Source organism: Aquila chrysaetos, chromosome 2, assembly GCF_900496995.4.
Source record: "Aquila chrysaetos chrysaetos chromosome 2, bAquChr1.4, whole genome shotgun sequence".
Taxonomy (NCBI): Eukaryota; Metazoa; Chordata; class Aves; order Accipitriformes; family Accipitridae; genus Aquila; species Aquila chrysaetos.
In genome coordinates, this window is record NC_044005.1 from 9,085,393 (window position 1) to 9,103,583 (window position 18,191).

The 18,191-nt window shown below is 44.2% G+C and overlaps 1 protein-coding gene across 1 annotated transcript in view; it reads left to right on the forward strand.

The window, feature by feature from the left end:
• The first annotated feature begins 16,401 nt into the window (after positions 1-16,401).
• The window catches only part of MTHFD1 (methylenetetrahydrofolate dehydrogenase, cyclohydrolase and formyltetrahydrofolate synthetase 1), a 42,560-nt gene continuing 40,770 nt past the window's right edge, over positions 16,402-18,191 (forward strand). Inside the window, exon 1 of the mRNA XM_030033920.2 lies at positions 16,402-16,533. Coding sequence (XP_029889780.1) covers positions 16,493-16,533 — 41 coding nt within the window. The 5' untranslated portion in view covers positions 16,402-16,492. The remainder of the gene's footprint in view (positions 16,534-18,191) is intronic.

Genomic DNA, 18,191 nt, shown 5'->3' on the forward strand with positions numbered 1-18,191 from the left:
CCCATCAGGGACTTCAGTTCTTGTCCAAGCTATGTTGTATGCAAATCTGTCTCCGGTTCTGTCTCAGGCCCTGCCTCCTGGATGGGCCTTGGAGCTGTGCCCGAGGTGGATGGACCCCATGAATGTACATTATAGCTTGTCTCCAGCCTATCTTTGTCCCTGTCTCCTGGATGGACTTTGGACCCGTGTAGTAGTCCTGTCTATGGCTCTGTCTCCATTTGCTCCTGTCTCCCTGTTTGGACCCTGGTTCTGGTTAATTGCTTGCCTCGTCTAGGACTGTCAGTCAACCCTTTACCACCATCCAGCTCTGCCTGCCATGTTCAGACAGGACATGGCCACCCATCAGTGAGGGCACTGCCCAGGCTGGGGTGACCCTCGGCTCCTGGCTTGCCTTCCCTTAGGGAGCAACCAGCCCTTGCTGCTCCCTAACAATTATTTTGCAACCCCCCCAAAATTTAAGCTAGTCTTAACTTTCCTTCTCCCTTTATCCTGCCCATTAGAAAACAGAAAAAGATGAATAAAAGTATAGTATTTTGCTTCCTTTGTTAATAATAACGGGGGCAATACATATGAGATCATCTTACAACAGAGGATCTTGCCTTCAGATAAAGTATGTACCCTGTTTTTTAGACAAGGCACAAAACAAGGGGTCATAGGGAATGAACTAATTTGTAGCCAGTAGAACTGTGGCTGAAACCTAAAAGATTAGAAAGACAAAAAGAAAGCTTTTTCTTCAAGCAGACAAGCAGGAGCTCAGTAGCACACAGGCACGTGCAATTATTTCACTAGCTGTATGACCTTTAGCTGCCTGCATAAAAAGAGCTCTTTTTTAACAAATGAGATGATAAATACACTTAGCTTTTGCAAAATAAAGCCGTAAGAATAGCCTAACGCTACAAGCAGCCTTACACCATCTTTTCTTGTTCAGTGTCCATAAAAGAGGTAGGGCATGTTTCTCTTCTCTGTTACAAGAGCTCCCCTTAGTGTCAAATGTGTGAATAACAGCTTTAGCTGCACAATTTATTTACGGTCTACGTTGGGTCCAGCCTTCCAGATTCTGGCACCCAAGAGCCATATGGTCACTAAACACAGTGTACAGTGGAGCGTATTTACTACATGCTGGAGTGAAAATGCAGTACCGAAATACTCAGATGGAAATGTGTAATCTATTCCAGTTTTACAAGTGTAGGAGGAGTTCTGGGGAGAAAACCAAAGGCAGGTCACAGCAAGAAAAACCACTTTACTATCTGTTCTCAGTCTACTGATCTCACACCAGGCACTGGGAAACTGCTTTGTCTTTTAACATTTTCGATTTTACCAGATTTATTCCAGGAATGGTTTTGGTACTAGGACAAATGGCAGAATACACAGTTAGATCCACAAAATTCTTGTTCAAATTAATGAAAACTGTGAATATTCATAAAACAGCCTTGAGTGGTGAGTCTGTGCTTAATTCATAGGCTTTTGAATTCAGCCTAATATGTTTCCCATTTTTTTGAATAGTACAGAGGACTCTCCAACAAAGCTGCAGGATATCTAGGGTCTTCCAAGAGAGACTCCTAACTATATTACCACTTGCAGGACATGGCACTGCCAAAAAACTTCTTGAAAAGCCAGTGGTTTGCAGGGAAGTGACTGATATAGGAGAACTCACATTGCTTTTCTATAAATAACTGGCTCCCTCCAACTAGAATTGGGAGCATGGAAAGGCCTTGGGCAATATGCTGCCTGGCCTAGCCAGCTCCGCTCCTGAAGCTCAGGGGAGCATGTGCTTCACTGGGAACATTGCCACTGTCTGAATGGGTTCAGCATGTGCTGTCACTGCTGCTTGTCATGAGAGGGTGGGGGAAAAGGTTCAGTTCATATCCATTGCTCCCTCAGAACTGGAAGAGACAGCACTGCTTTTTACCAAGAGAGTCCTTCTGGATTATTTAAATACAGCTGTTTGGGGTTTTGTGGAAAAGCACTGAGAGAGGGAGCTTCTGACATTTATTACATGCAGCTTAAAATGTCCCTTCTGCCCTGTGCAGATTTTCATCTTGGGCTCACCTCCACCATTACCGGATGCGGTATCTGCCAGACCTGGTTCAGAGTCAGGACCATATTCAGAAACTCTAAAAACACATCTGAAGGGATTGCTTTTGGCTGGCCCCTTGGCTTTCAGAGGACTCAGGCCATAGGGAACAGCATGCCTATGGACACAGCTGACAGATAACCCAATCTAGACCTCACAGAGTAATATTAAAGTTCTTTGTGAAATTCGTATTTCCACAGCACTGAGGAAAGAAGCACTGATTTCTACTCTTGCTGTGTGAGGAGCATTTACTTTGGACTTCTGCTACAGCCAAAATATTTCTCACCGTTTAAGAAACGTTGACTAATTCTTCTTCAGAGCTAATTAACAACAAGAATAGAAATTCTGTGTGCATCCAGAACACTTTGTAAAAGTAAAAAAAAAAATCCTGAGCAACTTGTCCTCCTCCAGTTCTTTATTTGCCTTGGCTGGCTGCTACAGTTACTGTTTGCTTTTTTTTGCCACAGGGTCAAGCACCTACATTGTGACGTTTGTATCACTGTACCGTGGATATTGCATCACCTGTGATACAGAAGTCACTGACATAGAACAAATGGCAAGATACCCATTGACTTCATTGGGCTGGGATTTCACATAGTTTATACCATTGCAACAGCACAGCAGGAACAGCACTACACCAGGACCCTATATGGGGTGCCATAGCACCGTGGCACCCGAAACCAAACAAGGGACTTTTTAGCCTGTTATCTTGGGCAGATCCAGTTTGAATGGGTCTGCCCAAGTATGGATTTCAGTATGGGTACTCTTCATATCGCTCAACTCTCTATTTGTTCGCTTCTTAATCCTGCCGTAAAGAACTATCTGAGATTTACTAATTCTGGGGTATGGAACATAATTTTGTGACTTCAGCACTTTAATGAGTAGTGTTTTATGACTGTAGCTTCAGGAAAATCCCTCTTCCTCCCATTGGAAATGTTAGCTTTCACTGGACACTTAACGTGAGTGCATAAAGTCTTCAGTAAATTCTAGATTAAAAAGTAATCAGGTTGATTTTAGCCTCTTTCCTTGCTGATAGCGACCTTGCTGTAACAAAGCCCACAAAAGAAAACAAAAGAATGCTCTGGACTTCTTAAAATACAGTGCTGAAAGAGTATGAAGTTTTACAAGAAGCAGCTGATAAAAAGTTATATTGTCCTTTTTATGTACTAAAAACCTGCTCATTCATCTTTGTAAGGCTGACTCAGAAAGGCTTTCCGCTGTTTAAGGACTTGCAAGCTTCAGGTGTCTTTTTGCCCTGATGACATTCAGGGCATCTACTGAATTTAAGTATTTAAGAATTTGAGAAGATTGCCTGTGGCTGAAAAAGCACAGAAGTTATTCTCAGTTGGTAGGCAAAGCTCTTGGTTTATAAAACAAGTTATGGTTTCTTGACTGGTCCAAGCACACATTCAAGTAGTGCCAAGAAGAAAAGCTTTCTAGGAATATTGTCCTGTGGTGGTATTACCAGCTGTTCTGGTTTGGCTCACTGCTTCCTAAATATAAGGTGGGCCCCAGCAGGGAGATGTCCAACTGTTAAGGATGAAGAGAGCACAGAGTGCACAGTGAAGCATAAGGAAGTGGTTCAAGGAGGCAACAGCTAAGACAAGGGGGAAAAATCAGCAATCATAAGGGAGATGTGAGGGTGGCTGAACACTGGAATAGGTTGCTCAGGGAGGTTATGGACTCTGCATCCTTGGAGACCTTCAAAACCCAACTGGACACAGGCCTGGGCAAGCTGATCTAGCTGAATGTGCTTCAGTAGAGCAGTTTGACCAAATGTTCTCAAGAGCTCCATTCCAGCCTCAACTATTGGCACAACAGCAGAGAGGACAACTGGACCCCGAGGCCAGGGCTGAGAAGAAGGCATTAGCAAAGCCTGCTAAAATAAGGTCAGGAACCACTGTTGCAAAGAGATTATGACAGAAATGTGTCAGATATTCTCAATCAATGCTTCTGGGAATAGACTGTTTCTGAAGGGACCACCAATGCGATCAACTTCCTAATGTGTAACAGCCAAACCTGCATAAGAAGTAAGAGCACCAGAGCTCACCCTGACTTCCTTAGAAAGTATCAGGAAGGCATGGACACTTGAACTATGCCCACATTTTCTAATTTCTTCACACATGAAGGCACTCCCCTTCAGACTTTACCAATTGCATAGTTATAGGGAGCACTGTAGAAACAGGATACTGGTTCATGTTCATATGTTTGTCGTTCCACCCTGGAGCATTCTGACTAATGAAGGGGCATGCAGTAGGTAGCTGGGAGATCTGTTCCCATGAAAACCTGGAAAGTACTCCAGCTAACAAGGCTCTGAACACCTTAAACTTTAGATAAAGAAAGCCCAATGCCAAAGGTGGCAGTTATTAGAGCAAATTGTCCTCACATCTTCCATTAACCCAGAGTACACTCATCACTGAGTCAACAGAAGAGCATGTCCTCATTAGTGTCACCTTTTGCAAGAACTAGCATAATGCAGCCCAAAAGCTGAGGAAAAATACCTTTTTTTTCCCTTGGTTCCATTTTAAAGTGTCACTGCAGAAAGTACTTTCTCCAAATGTCTCCCACTTGTATGAATTTTCTTCTTTCTTCCCCCATCACAACTTCCTTGGCTCCAAAGATGCAACAAAGTTGGACATCAAGAGTGGCCATTCACCCCCAGCCTTTTTGTTCTTCCAATCCAAAAATTACTATAAAGAAATTTTAAATGTATTTGTTATGCCAGTTTTACACAATTACCTGGAGCTCAAGCTGTGGAGGTCTGAAATAAGCTAGACAGAAGTGCAAGCAATTATGTACATGGATAGGAAGGAGGGGCCCTCATCCTAATGCCTTGAACCCATGCGCTCTGCCCATTGAGAACACTGATCCACCAGATGTCAGCAGTTAGAGATTGCATACATACATTTGACTGCATCCCATTGCATAAACATAGAAGGTTGGTGTGTCTGCAGGAAATCTCGCTGCCATGAGTACAATAATGGACAGAGTCACACAGGGTACCTTTTCCCTGACTGGGTGTGCAATGTCTGCAGTGATTAGTACAAGAGACCATGAGCTGGGAGGTTTGGTATGGACCTGTGTACTGCTGTTGACTCACTCTACGCAAGTCGGCTTGTTCAAGTTTTAAGCCCAAATTCATCTTGCAGTCAAGCTGCCTGGCTACAAGTCCAAGCTCAGAAGCTCAGAAGCACATATTTATGTCATAGTGAGATCTGGGACAGTTAGAAGGAAAGCCTGAGCTCATTCAGATGCTCAGCACAGGCTCTGCCACATCTACCCCGCAGTGTGGTTTGGCAGGGCACCAGCCGCCCACCAGTCTCCTCCATCCCCAACCTCCCAGGATCTTCAAGGGATGTTGTATAGCCAATGGCAAGCAGACAAATTGGCCAAGCTCCTTCATAGAAGCCCTCTGTTATAACATGATGTAAATCTTCCGAGTCTAAGCCTGCATAATCTGTAAGAAAGGTACTGGCAGGAAACAGCCAGGACAAAAGCCAAGCTCCATATCCCAACTGCTTTTCTTGCTCACTGAGCAGCGCTGGGGCAATTGAAAATGGTACTTCACAGAGACTAAAGGAAAGTGTGAGTGTATGTTTGTGTTTGTAAGCAATTTTAGCTAATTTAGCTAATAACATGGATGTTCTTCCCCGTGTAACAATCCCACTTAAGTAAGATATAATAAACATTACACTAAGAGCTACCAGCATCAGTTGTTACATTTAAAAGGTAATTGTGAAATACTTCACACAGGGTGCAGTAAGGTGGGGAAGGAGCTGCTGAGATATGAGCCAAGGGCAATGCAGATGTACATGCAGCTCCCCATGCCCAGACTCATGCATGCAACCACACAGACCTGGGACCTTTCAGGATTCACACCCCTGTTCCACCCCAGAGCTTCCCCATGTGCAGCAAGAGAATCTATACTACCTACCACGTTGTGGTTTTCATTTCAGCAGCTACACCAACAGCCGTCCCCCCTGGGAGGCTGATCTCAGGGCCCACCACTCCTCCTTCCCTCTCAGTGGCGGCCATGACACCTGCCTGTCCACCATGCCAGACCCCACTGTTTCATCTTCAGAAACCGTGTATCTTACTTCAGTTCAGTTTTCCAACAAGGTCTATCTGGGAGAGACATTGGTGGTGTTAAACTAAAGAAAGATCTGGTTTGTACAATTGGATCATGAGTGCCTCTGTCTGGGTATTCTCTTTCAGGCAAAGACAAGCCCACTACAAAATGGTGCCTCGAAGTGAAGGGGAAAGCTTCAGCAAGGTAGCGCTGGCATCTAGCCTACATCAACTGAAAAGGACACAGCAAATGTAGAATTTGAAAGCACCCAAAATATATCCTTTCCCATGTTACCAGCACCTTAGATTATTGACAGATTGGTCAATTCAATTCCAGCATAGAGTAATTTTTTGTTTGAATTTATGGTTCTCTAGCTGCAGCTGTGGGAGACACCAATGCCACAGGAGAGGAGAGGCTGCTCCCAGGTGTGCAGACAGCTTTCCCCTACACCCAGTAATCCAGCCCTGATGTACAGCAGTAGCACAGTTGCATATTCTGAGTTTAAAAGGCTTAACTCTGTTACTGGTGCAAATAAAAATTCTCTCTATAAAATCAGTTAAAATATTTATGTTAATAAGGCCCTTGACAGCATCCTTTTCCCAGCAAAATCTAAGGCATCAGCCTGGATGAGGACAGTGGTTTCTCTTTATAGGATAACCAATTATTATTTTTTATCCTTTTCATTCTTAAAAATGCCATTAATGTTGCTAATGTCAGTGATGATGAACAACAATGTCACACCTGAAGAGAAATCCACTGGTAAAGGGATGTAGATGTGGCTGAAACAAATTTCCTGAACCAACAGGCCTAGAAACAACCTCACTGATTTCAATAGCACTGGTATCCAGCTGAGCAAGAATTACTTGAGAGGGATTTTGGCCAGAAACATATTAAGAAGTGCTTTCCCAAACAAGAAAAGTATTCCTACACAAACAACAAAACCACAACCACCTCCATCCCATCCAACACATTCTGGGATACTCCTCTTGTTCCTGCAGAGCTGTGTACCTCCACGGAAAGCAAGAGATGGAACAATATGGCAGCCACACCTGGGAAGGTGAAATGGGGACACAAACTACCCCACGGCAGGGCCACAGGCAACAGATGGGTGGAACAGCAAAAGCTTTCCTTTCACTCCATCCTCAAGGCCTGATCCTTTGAATTCAAAGCCACTTTGGGGCACTCAGCATCACTGTGGGTGCAGGCTGTGTGCAGCTCTCTGGTAGATTAATTTTTTCCAAAGCTGAGCTAAAGTAAAAGAAATTTCCTTCACAGCCCTAAGTCTCAGCATGCTTCGTGCATCTCCTCTGTACAGAAACACTACCTAGTAAGCACATTTCAAGTTAAACTGCCATAAACTTGCCATTAATCTGAATATTTCAACCAGGAAATGTCGTCTTATAAGAAAGTGTTAATAAGCAAATTTGGGAACAGGCTTATATTTATATGTCATCAAGCACTTTGTTTTACACCTGATTTAAAAGGCACAGTGTCACCTGAAAGTATACCAGGAATCAACACTTACTGATTTTCCATAAACTATTTCCTTTATACTCAGGGTTCTCCTAGTTCCAGGAACAAGTCTGTGTGTATACATGCTGTCATTGATACATATATTTGTGGTACATGGAGTTCAGACTCTTTCGATCACCAACATCAGGTAACAGATTGAAAGCATAAAGTGAGGTGGTGAACCCAAGCAAAACATTGTTCCTCCTCTCTGCCTGTGTGTAAGCTGGTGATAGCTGAACCTCTCTGCTCCCTGGAATAGGTGAAGACAGTTGAATACTGATCAATATAAATGCTACAAAACTGTTACACTCTTCTCTTTGAAAAAGAAATTCGCTTATTTATTTTCCTATGTGTCACTCTATTTCCCAATCAGTGAATACAAGACAACTGTTCAGGCTTTAGAAATCACCCCTCATGTGAAGCCATAACGCGTCTCTGTCATGAGCACTCGTGCTTGCGATGCCTGAGTGAAGGGCACCTTCCTGAGTGAAGGACACCATGTATGCTGTCTCAAAATCAGATTTTTTTAAAGAAAAAATCCAAATTGCCATGGAGTCCTGTGTGGAAATGTTCCTGCTTAAAATGTCAAGGCACCCCTCTTCAGATCCCAGGACAGCTGGGAAAGCAGCTCCTCAGCATTCCTCTGAAAGCCACATGGACTGCCTGTAGCACAAAACCTTCATCATCCTGTAACTGGTAAAAATTACAGAAAGTAAGAAGTACTGGGAATAAAAAACTGTCCATAAAGGGGGAAAATTATTTGTCCCATTCACCAGATCCTTTCACAAAGCTCCAGGAATGCTGCTGAATCCTCAAAGGAAAAGGGAAAGAAGACCCAGGCTCCAAATGTGTTCCTGTGGCAGCAGCTCAGACCATACTGCTTATCTTGTCCTATACTGACATCTCACCACGTACGTCCACAGGGTCAATGCCTACGCTAGTGTCAATGTTATACTGCAGGAAAGGCCTTAGGGCCAAATCTGTTGTCTGTCTTGTTGACTCATTGCTACACTATCTTCGTGGCTGATCCTGTATGCCTAGTATGGGGACTCAGTCTCCTTTAGTATCTGCCTGCCAGTCCTACACTGCTATGGTGGGCACAAGGGACACTAATAACATCACAGCTTGGCACAGCTTCTCTTGGAAGGATTATTCACTTTCTTCTCCAGGCTTCTAGGCCATAAAGAGGAATCACAAGCCAAGCAGACTTCCCTCTACCGAGCTCACCATATTCTTGTTCCACACTAAGTCTATAGGCTCTGAATCTTCTTGCGGCCCGGGCAAACATCAGTCACCCTCTCTTCCCTAGGCCCAGTTTCTAAGCACAGGCTCATCATGGTTTGCTCTGCAGTGGGTCTCCAGAGCAAAACTACTCCATGTGCAAGCACAGCAACTGCACCAGGGTGCACAGGCCAGAGATGTCAAAATGCTTAGCTTCAAAGTGATGGCTGGAGGGGACCAGAAGAGCCCTTAATGTGCTTTTTGCCAGCTATAGCTGACACAGGCCATAGGACAAAACATTACACTGCCCTGCTAGGATTATTTAAAGCTCTCGGAGATAGCAGCAAAGGACAGCCCATTTCATGGCACAGACTTTCTAATCAGATCTCAAGCTGGTTTATGAATCGGAAAGCTCAGAGAGAGTTTGCAGTAGTAGACATGAGCAAGCCTTGCTGTTCTTTTGAGAAATCTTTCACCCAGAGATGTGCAGGACAGACACTAGAGCTCTGCAGACTTGCAAAGTTAATTTACTGCTGTTCTTCTCAGATGCAGCTGAGCATGCGGGAATGGACGCACTCCACAGCTTCAGGGCAAACGTTAGCAATATGTCTCTGAATCTGGTGCCTCCGCCAGGCTTTGTCTCATTTATAAATGTAGCAGTTCTTGTTTTAAATACCAGACAAATCACACAGCTCTTAGGCTAAAAAGGAAAGGACAGAAATGCGATCGCTCTAACTAGAAGCTGACAAACTTTTGGGATACAAAGGTTTGTAATATAAGGCATATAAACTGGGAAATACATGCACAAATATATAGGCACATATATAAATGCATCTGGAAAAAGCTTACAGTGAGCTCACTTATGTTCATACTGTTCAGAGTGAAAAAGAATGAGATACTTGAATAGTCTGTGCCTCACCACTTTTTAATTCCTTTCAAGCTGTGCTCACAAGAAGCTGAAACTCAGCTCCAAATACTTAAATTAGGATACCTTTAAGGAAAGGAAAATCTTTTTGTTTCATATATTTGTGTGCATGTGCTCGTATGAACAGCACATCACACAAAGGTCTGCTTTTCCAGAGCAGTTAAGTTAGGGCTCTTCCTTCTTCAATTTAGTGTTCCTTTCTAATTACAAACAGCAGTCATCAAATATGGGCAATGGGAAATAAATATGGATTTTTATTTTTAATGCTAAGAAATTAAAGTCTAATTATGAACAACCCCAATAGGGAGATAATGAAGCACAGTGGGCAAATATATCCATACTCCAGAGACAGAAAAAAATACGCACATACCAAATAAGGGAAAAAATCATTCACTACAGCATGCAAAGGTACCTTATCAATACTGTTTCCATTGAAACTAACCAAGACTCCCATGGCCAAGAGCTGTTATGCAAAAGGGTAAGCACACAAAAGATCCTGTGTGTTGAGAAAAATTGAGACATCCTATATATTTTATATCATAAGGAAATTATCTGTGTCTCATGAACCTCTTAGAACAGCAGGCATGGGGCTTCAAACTGTTCTGTTTCTTCCTAACTTTACCCTATTTCTCCCCCACTTCCATTATCCTGTTTGTCTTAGAAATTCTTTCAGCTGTAAATGGTTGGAGACCAGGAATATCATCTGTTTGCCCTGTTCCTAATAGTCTTCCTTACACATCTGCAGCTGGCCACCATTAGAGACATGGCCCTGAGCTGGGACAACCTTATGTCTGATTTGGTATAGACAGTCCTATGATCTAGAGGCAATTACATAGAAGGAAGGACACATACTGGAATCAGGAATGCTATAAGTAAAAGCACATTGAAGGTACAACTTCTTAAGCCTGCTTCATATTATGAACTGTGTGCATACATCATCAAACACCGCTCAGTGTTTCAAACTGGATATTAAGACACACATAAAGACTGTATCACCCAAGTCTGAAGTGCAAAACTCCATTTACCTGTTTTTATCTCCAAATACCCAACTTGCTGGAATTATGGTCTGCAGGAAAGCTGGTTTTACATCAGCCTTGGACTTCCCCTACCATAGACTTCAAAGGATCTGTTCACCCTCCTCCTGTCTCTGCAGGACGCTGCAAGAACTTTGCTTGGTTGAGAGAGCACCCCGTGAAGGTTCTTGCAGAGATGGCATAGAACTAGCTATGCAATCTTGCTCTGCCAGGGATGTTCTTGCTTGGGCTGGGAGAATTATGAGAGGCTGTACAGATTAAACTGCAATGGAAAGATTGTCTTCTGGACATCCTCCTATCTGCTGCCCTGAAACTCACCTTTCTCCCTGCCTACCTCTGCCTCTGTCAGTGCGTGCAACTCCCTACACAGTTAGAAAGGTGGAATTGGTGTAACAAGTATTTCTACAGAAAATATTGGAACTATATTTTTCATAGTCTTCTAGTGAAATTCAGCAGTTGGAAAAAAAGGAGGAAAGTCCTATGTAGCCACAAGCCATTAACTACAAATTATTAGCCAAATATTTAATTATTCTCTAATAAGGAGGAGTTGGAAATTACAAGCTAGTTAATCACAGCTCCATTGCTTGTGTTTATATTTTGCTTTAGGCAATCATTTAATCCTTCTTTCTCAGTTACCTTATCTGGAAAATGTGGTAATACATTACTCACAAGCAGGCTGGGATAGTGAATTAGGCTGTTGTTTATTGCAGGGAGTGCCACAACGTGCTGTAGAAGTATTAGGAATGGTTATTATGTGAAAGAGAGGACTACTTAGAAAATGGTTTCTTTGCTCTGAATTATCGCTTAACATGAAAGAGTCAGGACAACCTAGGGCCCATACTTATCAAGCACTCTGGCACTGTTCTCAGTGGAATCAAGTGTGACACAAAATCCGTCAAACTGTTAACAAGACATCTTTCTTCTGCAGGATCCCTAAGAGGTCAATGAGAAGCGTTGGAAGATTTCTGTGCAAGGGTAATGTGACGTATCTAAAGGAAGTTAGCTAAAAGAGCAACAAGAAAAGCAGCCGATGGAAAATGCACTCAAGTATGTACAAATTTGTGTCACTGGCATAGTAATGCAAATGGAAGTTTGGAGGTAGTCTGAGCTGGTTGTTGCTGTCTTTAGAGTGACAGATAAACTATGGTCAATGCAAAACCCCTGCATGGTAGGCAAGTGAATGGCAAGCCTGAGACGGAGGTCAGAAAAGCACTTTGGAGGCCTCTGTTGGACACAACCAGCTTTACCCCCCTGCCAGAAAAACCTACAAAGAAAGTACTCTTCACTGGCTTTATAGAAAATCAGTTCATTGTAGTTAAAACTGCTCTTGGAAGTGATTTGATTAATCTGTCTGCCTTTGCACTGAAGTGGATGAGGAGCACTCCAAGTCCCTGTTCTGCTAGTTCAGACATTGGACCAGGAACCCTGAGGAGAAGGCCAGAGAGCAAATACCATCTTAACCCAGGACAGCTACTTTTGTAGTGCCTGTCCAACAGCTGGCTGCATCACCAACTTACTATTTCCATGACATGTCTAAAATGGATGGGGCTCATGAGATAGCTAAACAGATTAGGGGATAACTACACTCAGGAAACACTTTATGATGGAACAAATGTTAGCTTGTGCTATCTATCACATTAACACAGCTTAGCTATAAGGGCTATTTCAAAGCATGTACATTGAGGTCAATCTCAAGCCTTATGTCAAAGTTCAGTCATCCTCTGATCAAAGGGAGAGTTGACCAACAGCAGGTATTTAAATGTGTCACTGTTGTCCCATTACAAAGTTGTGTTCTCCATCATGGTAGATAAGGTACATTCTAGAGTAACATCACTCATTTAACCAATTGTGCTTTGTTCAGTGGTGCATCTCTAAGCAGGAAAGGTTCCCTGTAAGCATTTGAAGAATCAAAGTCTAATACTGTTTTTCTGGTGTGCTCCTGCAAATGGGATTTCTCAAAATCTCTTTTCTGACCAAGGTTTATGAAGCTAATCTAACTTTTCTGTTCCTCCTCCTTTGCTGGAGACAATGTGCTATCCTAACTGTCCCACTTAATAGGTGAAGCAAAGCCTAATGTTCTTCCTTAGTTCGCTGATTCAGGGTCAGTTTCTCAAAACAAATTGCAGCTTCTGGGGCCCTGTGCCATCAGAAGCATAGCTGTTAGTTCATCAGTAACACTGAAAGTCTTTCTGGCATGCATTTTACAGCCTTCATGGCTTTTTTTGAAGAGCAACCTCCATGACTTTTGACATGTTGGGTAAGAGGGGGTGGATGCAAAGGTAAACAATCAAACTATGGGAGTTGCCAAATCAAACCCAGGGATGCCTGGCAGGGAGGTGAGTGAGGCAGAACAACTGTTCTGGGGCAACACTCAGAGCAGAGAGGTCTCTCTTACTCTGAGGCTTCAGCCTATCTGGAAGGAACTGTTTTTATCCTTCATCCCAACAGCCATTAGAAAATAAGTCTGCTTTGGTACAAAATGGACTATGCTCAGAGCTGTCTATTACCATGGCACTAGTTTTTCTCTCATTCTTTTGCATTAATATGGTCAAAAGAATTGTACTGAAAGCATAAAACATTGATCATTGCTGTCAACTTTGTAAACATTTTCACAATGTTTGTCTCCTTTGCCACTGTGTTTCTGAGATTTCCTGTATGTGAATAGAAGCTTTAACTTTTCTACTGCGTTTCGGGGCTGGATTTGGCTCTGATATGAACTGAGCAGAAGGGTCTGTTCAGCCATTTCTCATCACATAATCCCTTTTCTGTTCCTTTTCCACCCCATTTCCAGTATTTTGACCTCAGGGTGACAATTAACAGTAAGTGTTAAAGAACATGTTCTTACATAAAGGCATGACACACACAACTTCTGAGGAACAATCTCAGCTTTAGTACTTGACTGCCACATGAGACAAGTTAGAAATACAAAAGAACTTCCTGCTATGATAAAACGAGGTTAGCTAGTCTGATTTTCTGGCATAAACATTTAAAATTCATGAGTCTGTCCCTCCCAAAAAATTAGAATCTGGCTCAAAAATAATGAGATAATAGAAGAAGTTGTTTGGAATTATTTTTATTTCCTTTCCTATTTTTTAGACTCTACAATAAATTCAGGTCATTTTCAATGTTTTATCTGTCATCATGAGACATCTTTTTTTCAGGAGCTGGGGCATTATGAAAAGCAGCAAGTGATGTTAATGCTCACACACACATGCAAATCGTGGAAGTTAGCAACTGTGGGTAGGAATCCACAGCTCCTGATGGCACTAGCTTCTTCTGCTCATTCTGCAAATAAGGTCATCTGAATATTTTCAAAGAAAGAAGGTGACTTTCTTCTTTTTCTTTTACTGCCTGGTATTTTTACACTATCATCTCGTGTCAAATCTTTTTTTGGTAAAAGCTGTTTCTGAAGAGTTTACCCTGTCTTTAACTGAAGGAGTCTGTCTTTTGCACTTTTTTTAAAACGCAGTTTGTTTTTTTTCCCCCCAAGAGTTCATTCAGGCCTCAGATAAAGGCAACAGAAGAAACAAACAAGACACAGAATTTTAAGCAGCCTAGAAAAATCCCTTCTCTCAATTAATTGAATAATCTCAGTTTTGATTGTATAATACTGCAACTGCCTGTTGGAACATTCCAGGAAATACAAGGAACACATAATGAAAGAAGAGAAAAAGAAGTTCTTTCTAGCTTTTTTATTTAGCATATAAAAGCCCCCAAATGCAGAGTTTTCCCTCTTCTCCAAGTCACTTTTAAAGAGAAATTTCTGACCTTTAATCCTACAATTACAACATGTTGTTAACTTAAGGTGGTTTAACCATTTGAGGTGGGAAGCTCTCCTCTGAGTAGAAAAAGCAGAAAAGGTGACGCTTGTTAGGCTATGAAAGGAAACACAAAGAAAAGCGTTATCCTCAGGGAAGTTTCAAACTATGTATTGTTTATACTGCCCTCCTAGCACACCAGAGAAGCAACCTTAAGGCTTCTGAAACAGAAGGGCCCAAGTATTTCCTCCCTCATAGTTTTGTGCCCTAGGCAGAAGCTGCAAGGCCTACACTTCTCCCTTCTCAAAATCTGACAGTTCCCCAAATCCCTTTGTGAGCTGATTACATTATAGACTAGCAGGATTGAATGCTTTCTTTGCAAACTCTTTGGAACAGGCACTTTCTTTTTCCAAACCTCTGCATTCTATGCAAAGCAAAAATCTACGTGAAAGCACTTCACACAGGCCTTTTAAGTCTCAGATTCTCAGCGGGAACACTGCTGTTGTAGCATCCAACCCCTATTCTCTGTAGCTTGTTAATTTGCAGTGGTGTTATCCTGTTTCCTTTGCTGCACTGCTACCACACATGGCAGATGTGGCTAGATCCCAAAACAGTACGAGGTCCGCTTTACCACAGGCACAGGAACGTGCTACTACTCCCCAACAGCAACCTAACGCTGTGAGTCCACCCCATCATCAACCCCAATTTGCCAGTTCCCTGTCCCTGATCTTTTTATCATCGGTTTATTGAATTGTGGACCTGTTCTCTAACCACGTGCTAGATATCAGCAGGAAAAACGGATGAGTTCCTTAACTTCTCTGGGTCATGGCATTACCTCCCCTGTGCACGTCTGCCTCTGCAACATTTAACTGCTTTTCCCATCTCCAGCGTGGGCTGGACCCATCACTTATTTGCTGTACGTAAGAAAACCACTGAAAGCTGACTTTCTCTGCAAGGTCCTAAAACGTCTGTGCTGGCCTGCAGAGTAAGGAAAAGTCTTGTTCACGTAAGTAACAGCACACAGAGACGACTACATGGATCTGAGCAGCTGCCTGACAGGAATCTACACCTTCATCAGTCCTAACTGGATTACCTGCTTCAAGTATACCCCGTGAAGGCGACTGTTAGGAACCTGTTTCTCACTCCTGCCAACTCCTATGAACTTTAGGCCACAATCCCACCCTCTTCTTCATTGCCCTCTTTATACGCTGGCTAGCCACTGGTTTGGTGGCTTTAAGCTGGACAAATGTGCTGAAATCCTAAAGAACAAAAACCACTCTTTGCGTAACGACTGAGAAGTATCACAGCACGACCCCAGGACGTGAAACACAGAGATTATTCTCATACTGATTTGCAATTTTCTTCGAGACACAGCTAGTAATTCGCTGTGCAGAGCCCACCACCAGGACCGCGGGCAGCGTCCCACCGCCGCGCACCCCTCAGCCCCCAGCTCCGAGGGCAGCTTTCGCCCTTCCCTCCCGGCGCCTGCAGCCGACCCTGCCGCCCGGGCCCCTTCTCCGCAGAGCAGGGCGCCGGGAAGGGCCGGCAGCGGCGCCTCTGCCACCTTTCGGCGGCCATTTCGCAGCGCCACTCAGCCCCGCTCCCCTCAGCGCCGGGCGGGCTCTGGGCGCCTCACGGCGGCGGGAAGGGCACGGCAAGGGGACATCGCGCCGCCGCCCCCAGGCCGCCCCCGTGAGGGGAGCCGACGGCCGCCCATCGGTGCCCCTCTCCTCCCTCCTCCGGGGCGGGGCGGGGGGCAGCGCTTGCGCGGTGGGGCCGGCGGCCGCCGAAAGTTTGGGGGCACGTGAGGCGCGGAGTGGGGCAGCCGTGGGGGCAACCCGTCCCGCAGACGCTTTGGGAGTCGCTGCCGCGCTCGGCCGCTGCCTCCCCGCCCTCGCCATGGCGCCCGCCGAGATCCTCAGCGGCAAGATAGTCTCCGCGTACGTAACCCGGGGCGGGCCGCCCGCCCGCTCGCTCTTCCTTCCCGCCGTGCGCCCGGAGCGCAGCGCTGCGCAGCGCGGGGGTTTCCCTGGGGCGGGGAAAGTGTGTGGGGAGCCGCAGTCGGGAACGAAACCGGTGCGGCTGGCGGGCTGGGGGTGCCCCGGGGGACCGAGCCCTGCTGGCCGGGAGAATGGGGCTGTGGTGGCCTTTGCTCTGGCTCTGCCGGGACGAAGCAGGTTTGAAGACACCCTAAAGCTTTTTCACTACGTTGCGTTCAGAGCTTACGTCTTCCTGAGTGGAAAGAGTTATTAAATGAAGGTGGTATTAAAGCTCTTCAGGAGAACCTAAAGTGCTGTCGTGGCTGCATTGCCCCCCAGAAACCCAGCGGGGCATCTGCTGTGGGTCTCGGTGGCCCTGACCAGCATCAGCCCTGCAGAGCGGCTTGTGATCGCTCGTTCAGCATCTTTGCGCTGAGATGAGCGCCCAGGCAGGTGTGAAATGGCTAGCTGACTTACAGTTTTTGTGTATTTATGCGGTGCTCTTGGGATGCTTTACTAGCAGGAGTTGAGAACCTGTCTGTGCTTTGGGTACGGTCTCTGTGTTCATACTGTACAGGCATTGGTCATCCCTTTTTAAAGCAAAATAAATTAATCCATGTATTGGATAATGTCATGATGAATGCTCACAGGAGTCCAGCTCTTTGAAAGGTTTGTCAGACCCTAAAAGAAAAGGCTTCCTTCTGCTTTTCAGCTTTTACTCAGCTGGCAAGCCCTGAGTATAGGTGACCCTGCGTTGTATCTTTTTAGTTTGCTTATTTTTCCTACTTCTACTATACATACACATCTGGCAAGAAAGTTAAACAAATGTCACTAACCCTAGGAAAATGCAATGTTTAGCAAAGGGTAATGCTTTGTTGTGATACTCTGTGCAAATGGGATTTGGTTAGGTAGGTTCTTTCTGTACCTTCTCTCTATAACCAGGGGATTTGGACAGAAAGTGTAAATTTGAAATGGTCTAAAGAAATCTCTGAAAAGTTGTTAGACACGATGTTAGGTATTGCTGCATATGACGCATCTACAGCCAACTGACAGTGGAGCATTTCTGAAAAGTAGGCCTAATGTGTCTTGAATTTCAATATCCATGACGAAAGGCTCCTTGCATATTTTTTACCCAGTAATTTTTGGGCCAGTACCACTTAGGTATTGCAGTCTCTCAGTCTTGTGTGCTTCATTACACCTTATGCTTTTGGCAGTCTTGAAGCCAGCGCACTCTGCATGCCATATATGTAGTGCTGGTGGTAACTGGTCATCTGCCTACTGCAGGCTTCCTTTTTGTGGCATAGAAAGTGCCCCTAAGGTGTAGTAGATCCTTTCAAGCTGTATGTTTACTGCAATTTTAGAGTGACTAGAAATCTCGAAGGATGCTAGCTTGAGTACAGTGAATGTGTTTTGGAGGAATTCTGAGCATTCACCTTAAAACTTCGAGGTTCCTTTGCAGTGCATATTTTGTTTCTTTCTTTCAGTTTGTAGATACAGTGGTGGCATTTTTTTTTGTTTCTGTTTGTTTTCTGTATTACATCAGCAGCTGTTTTCAGAGATGAGGACCTTTGTGATGTTGTGCAAATACCTGGGAAGACGCATAAGCTTTTAATAGACAC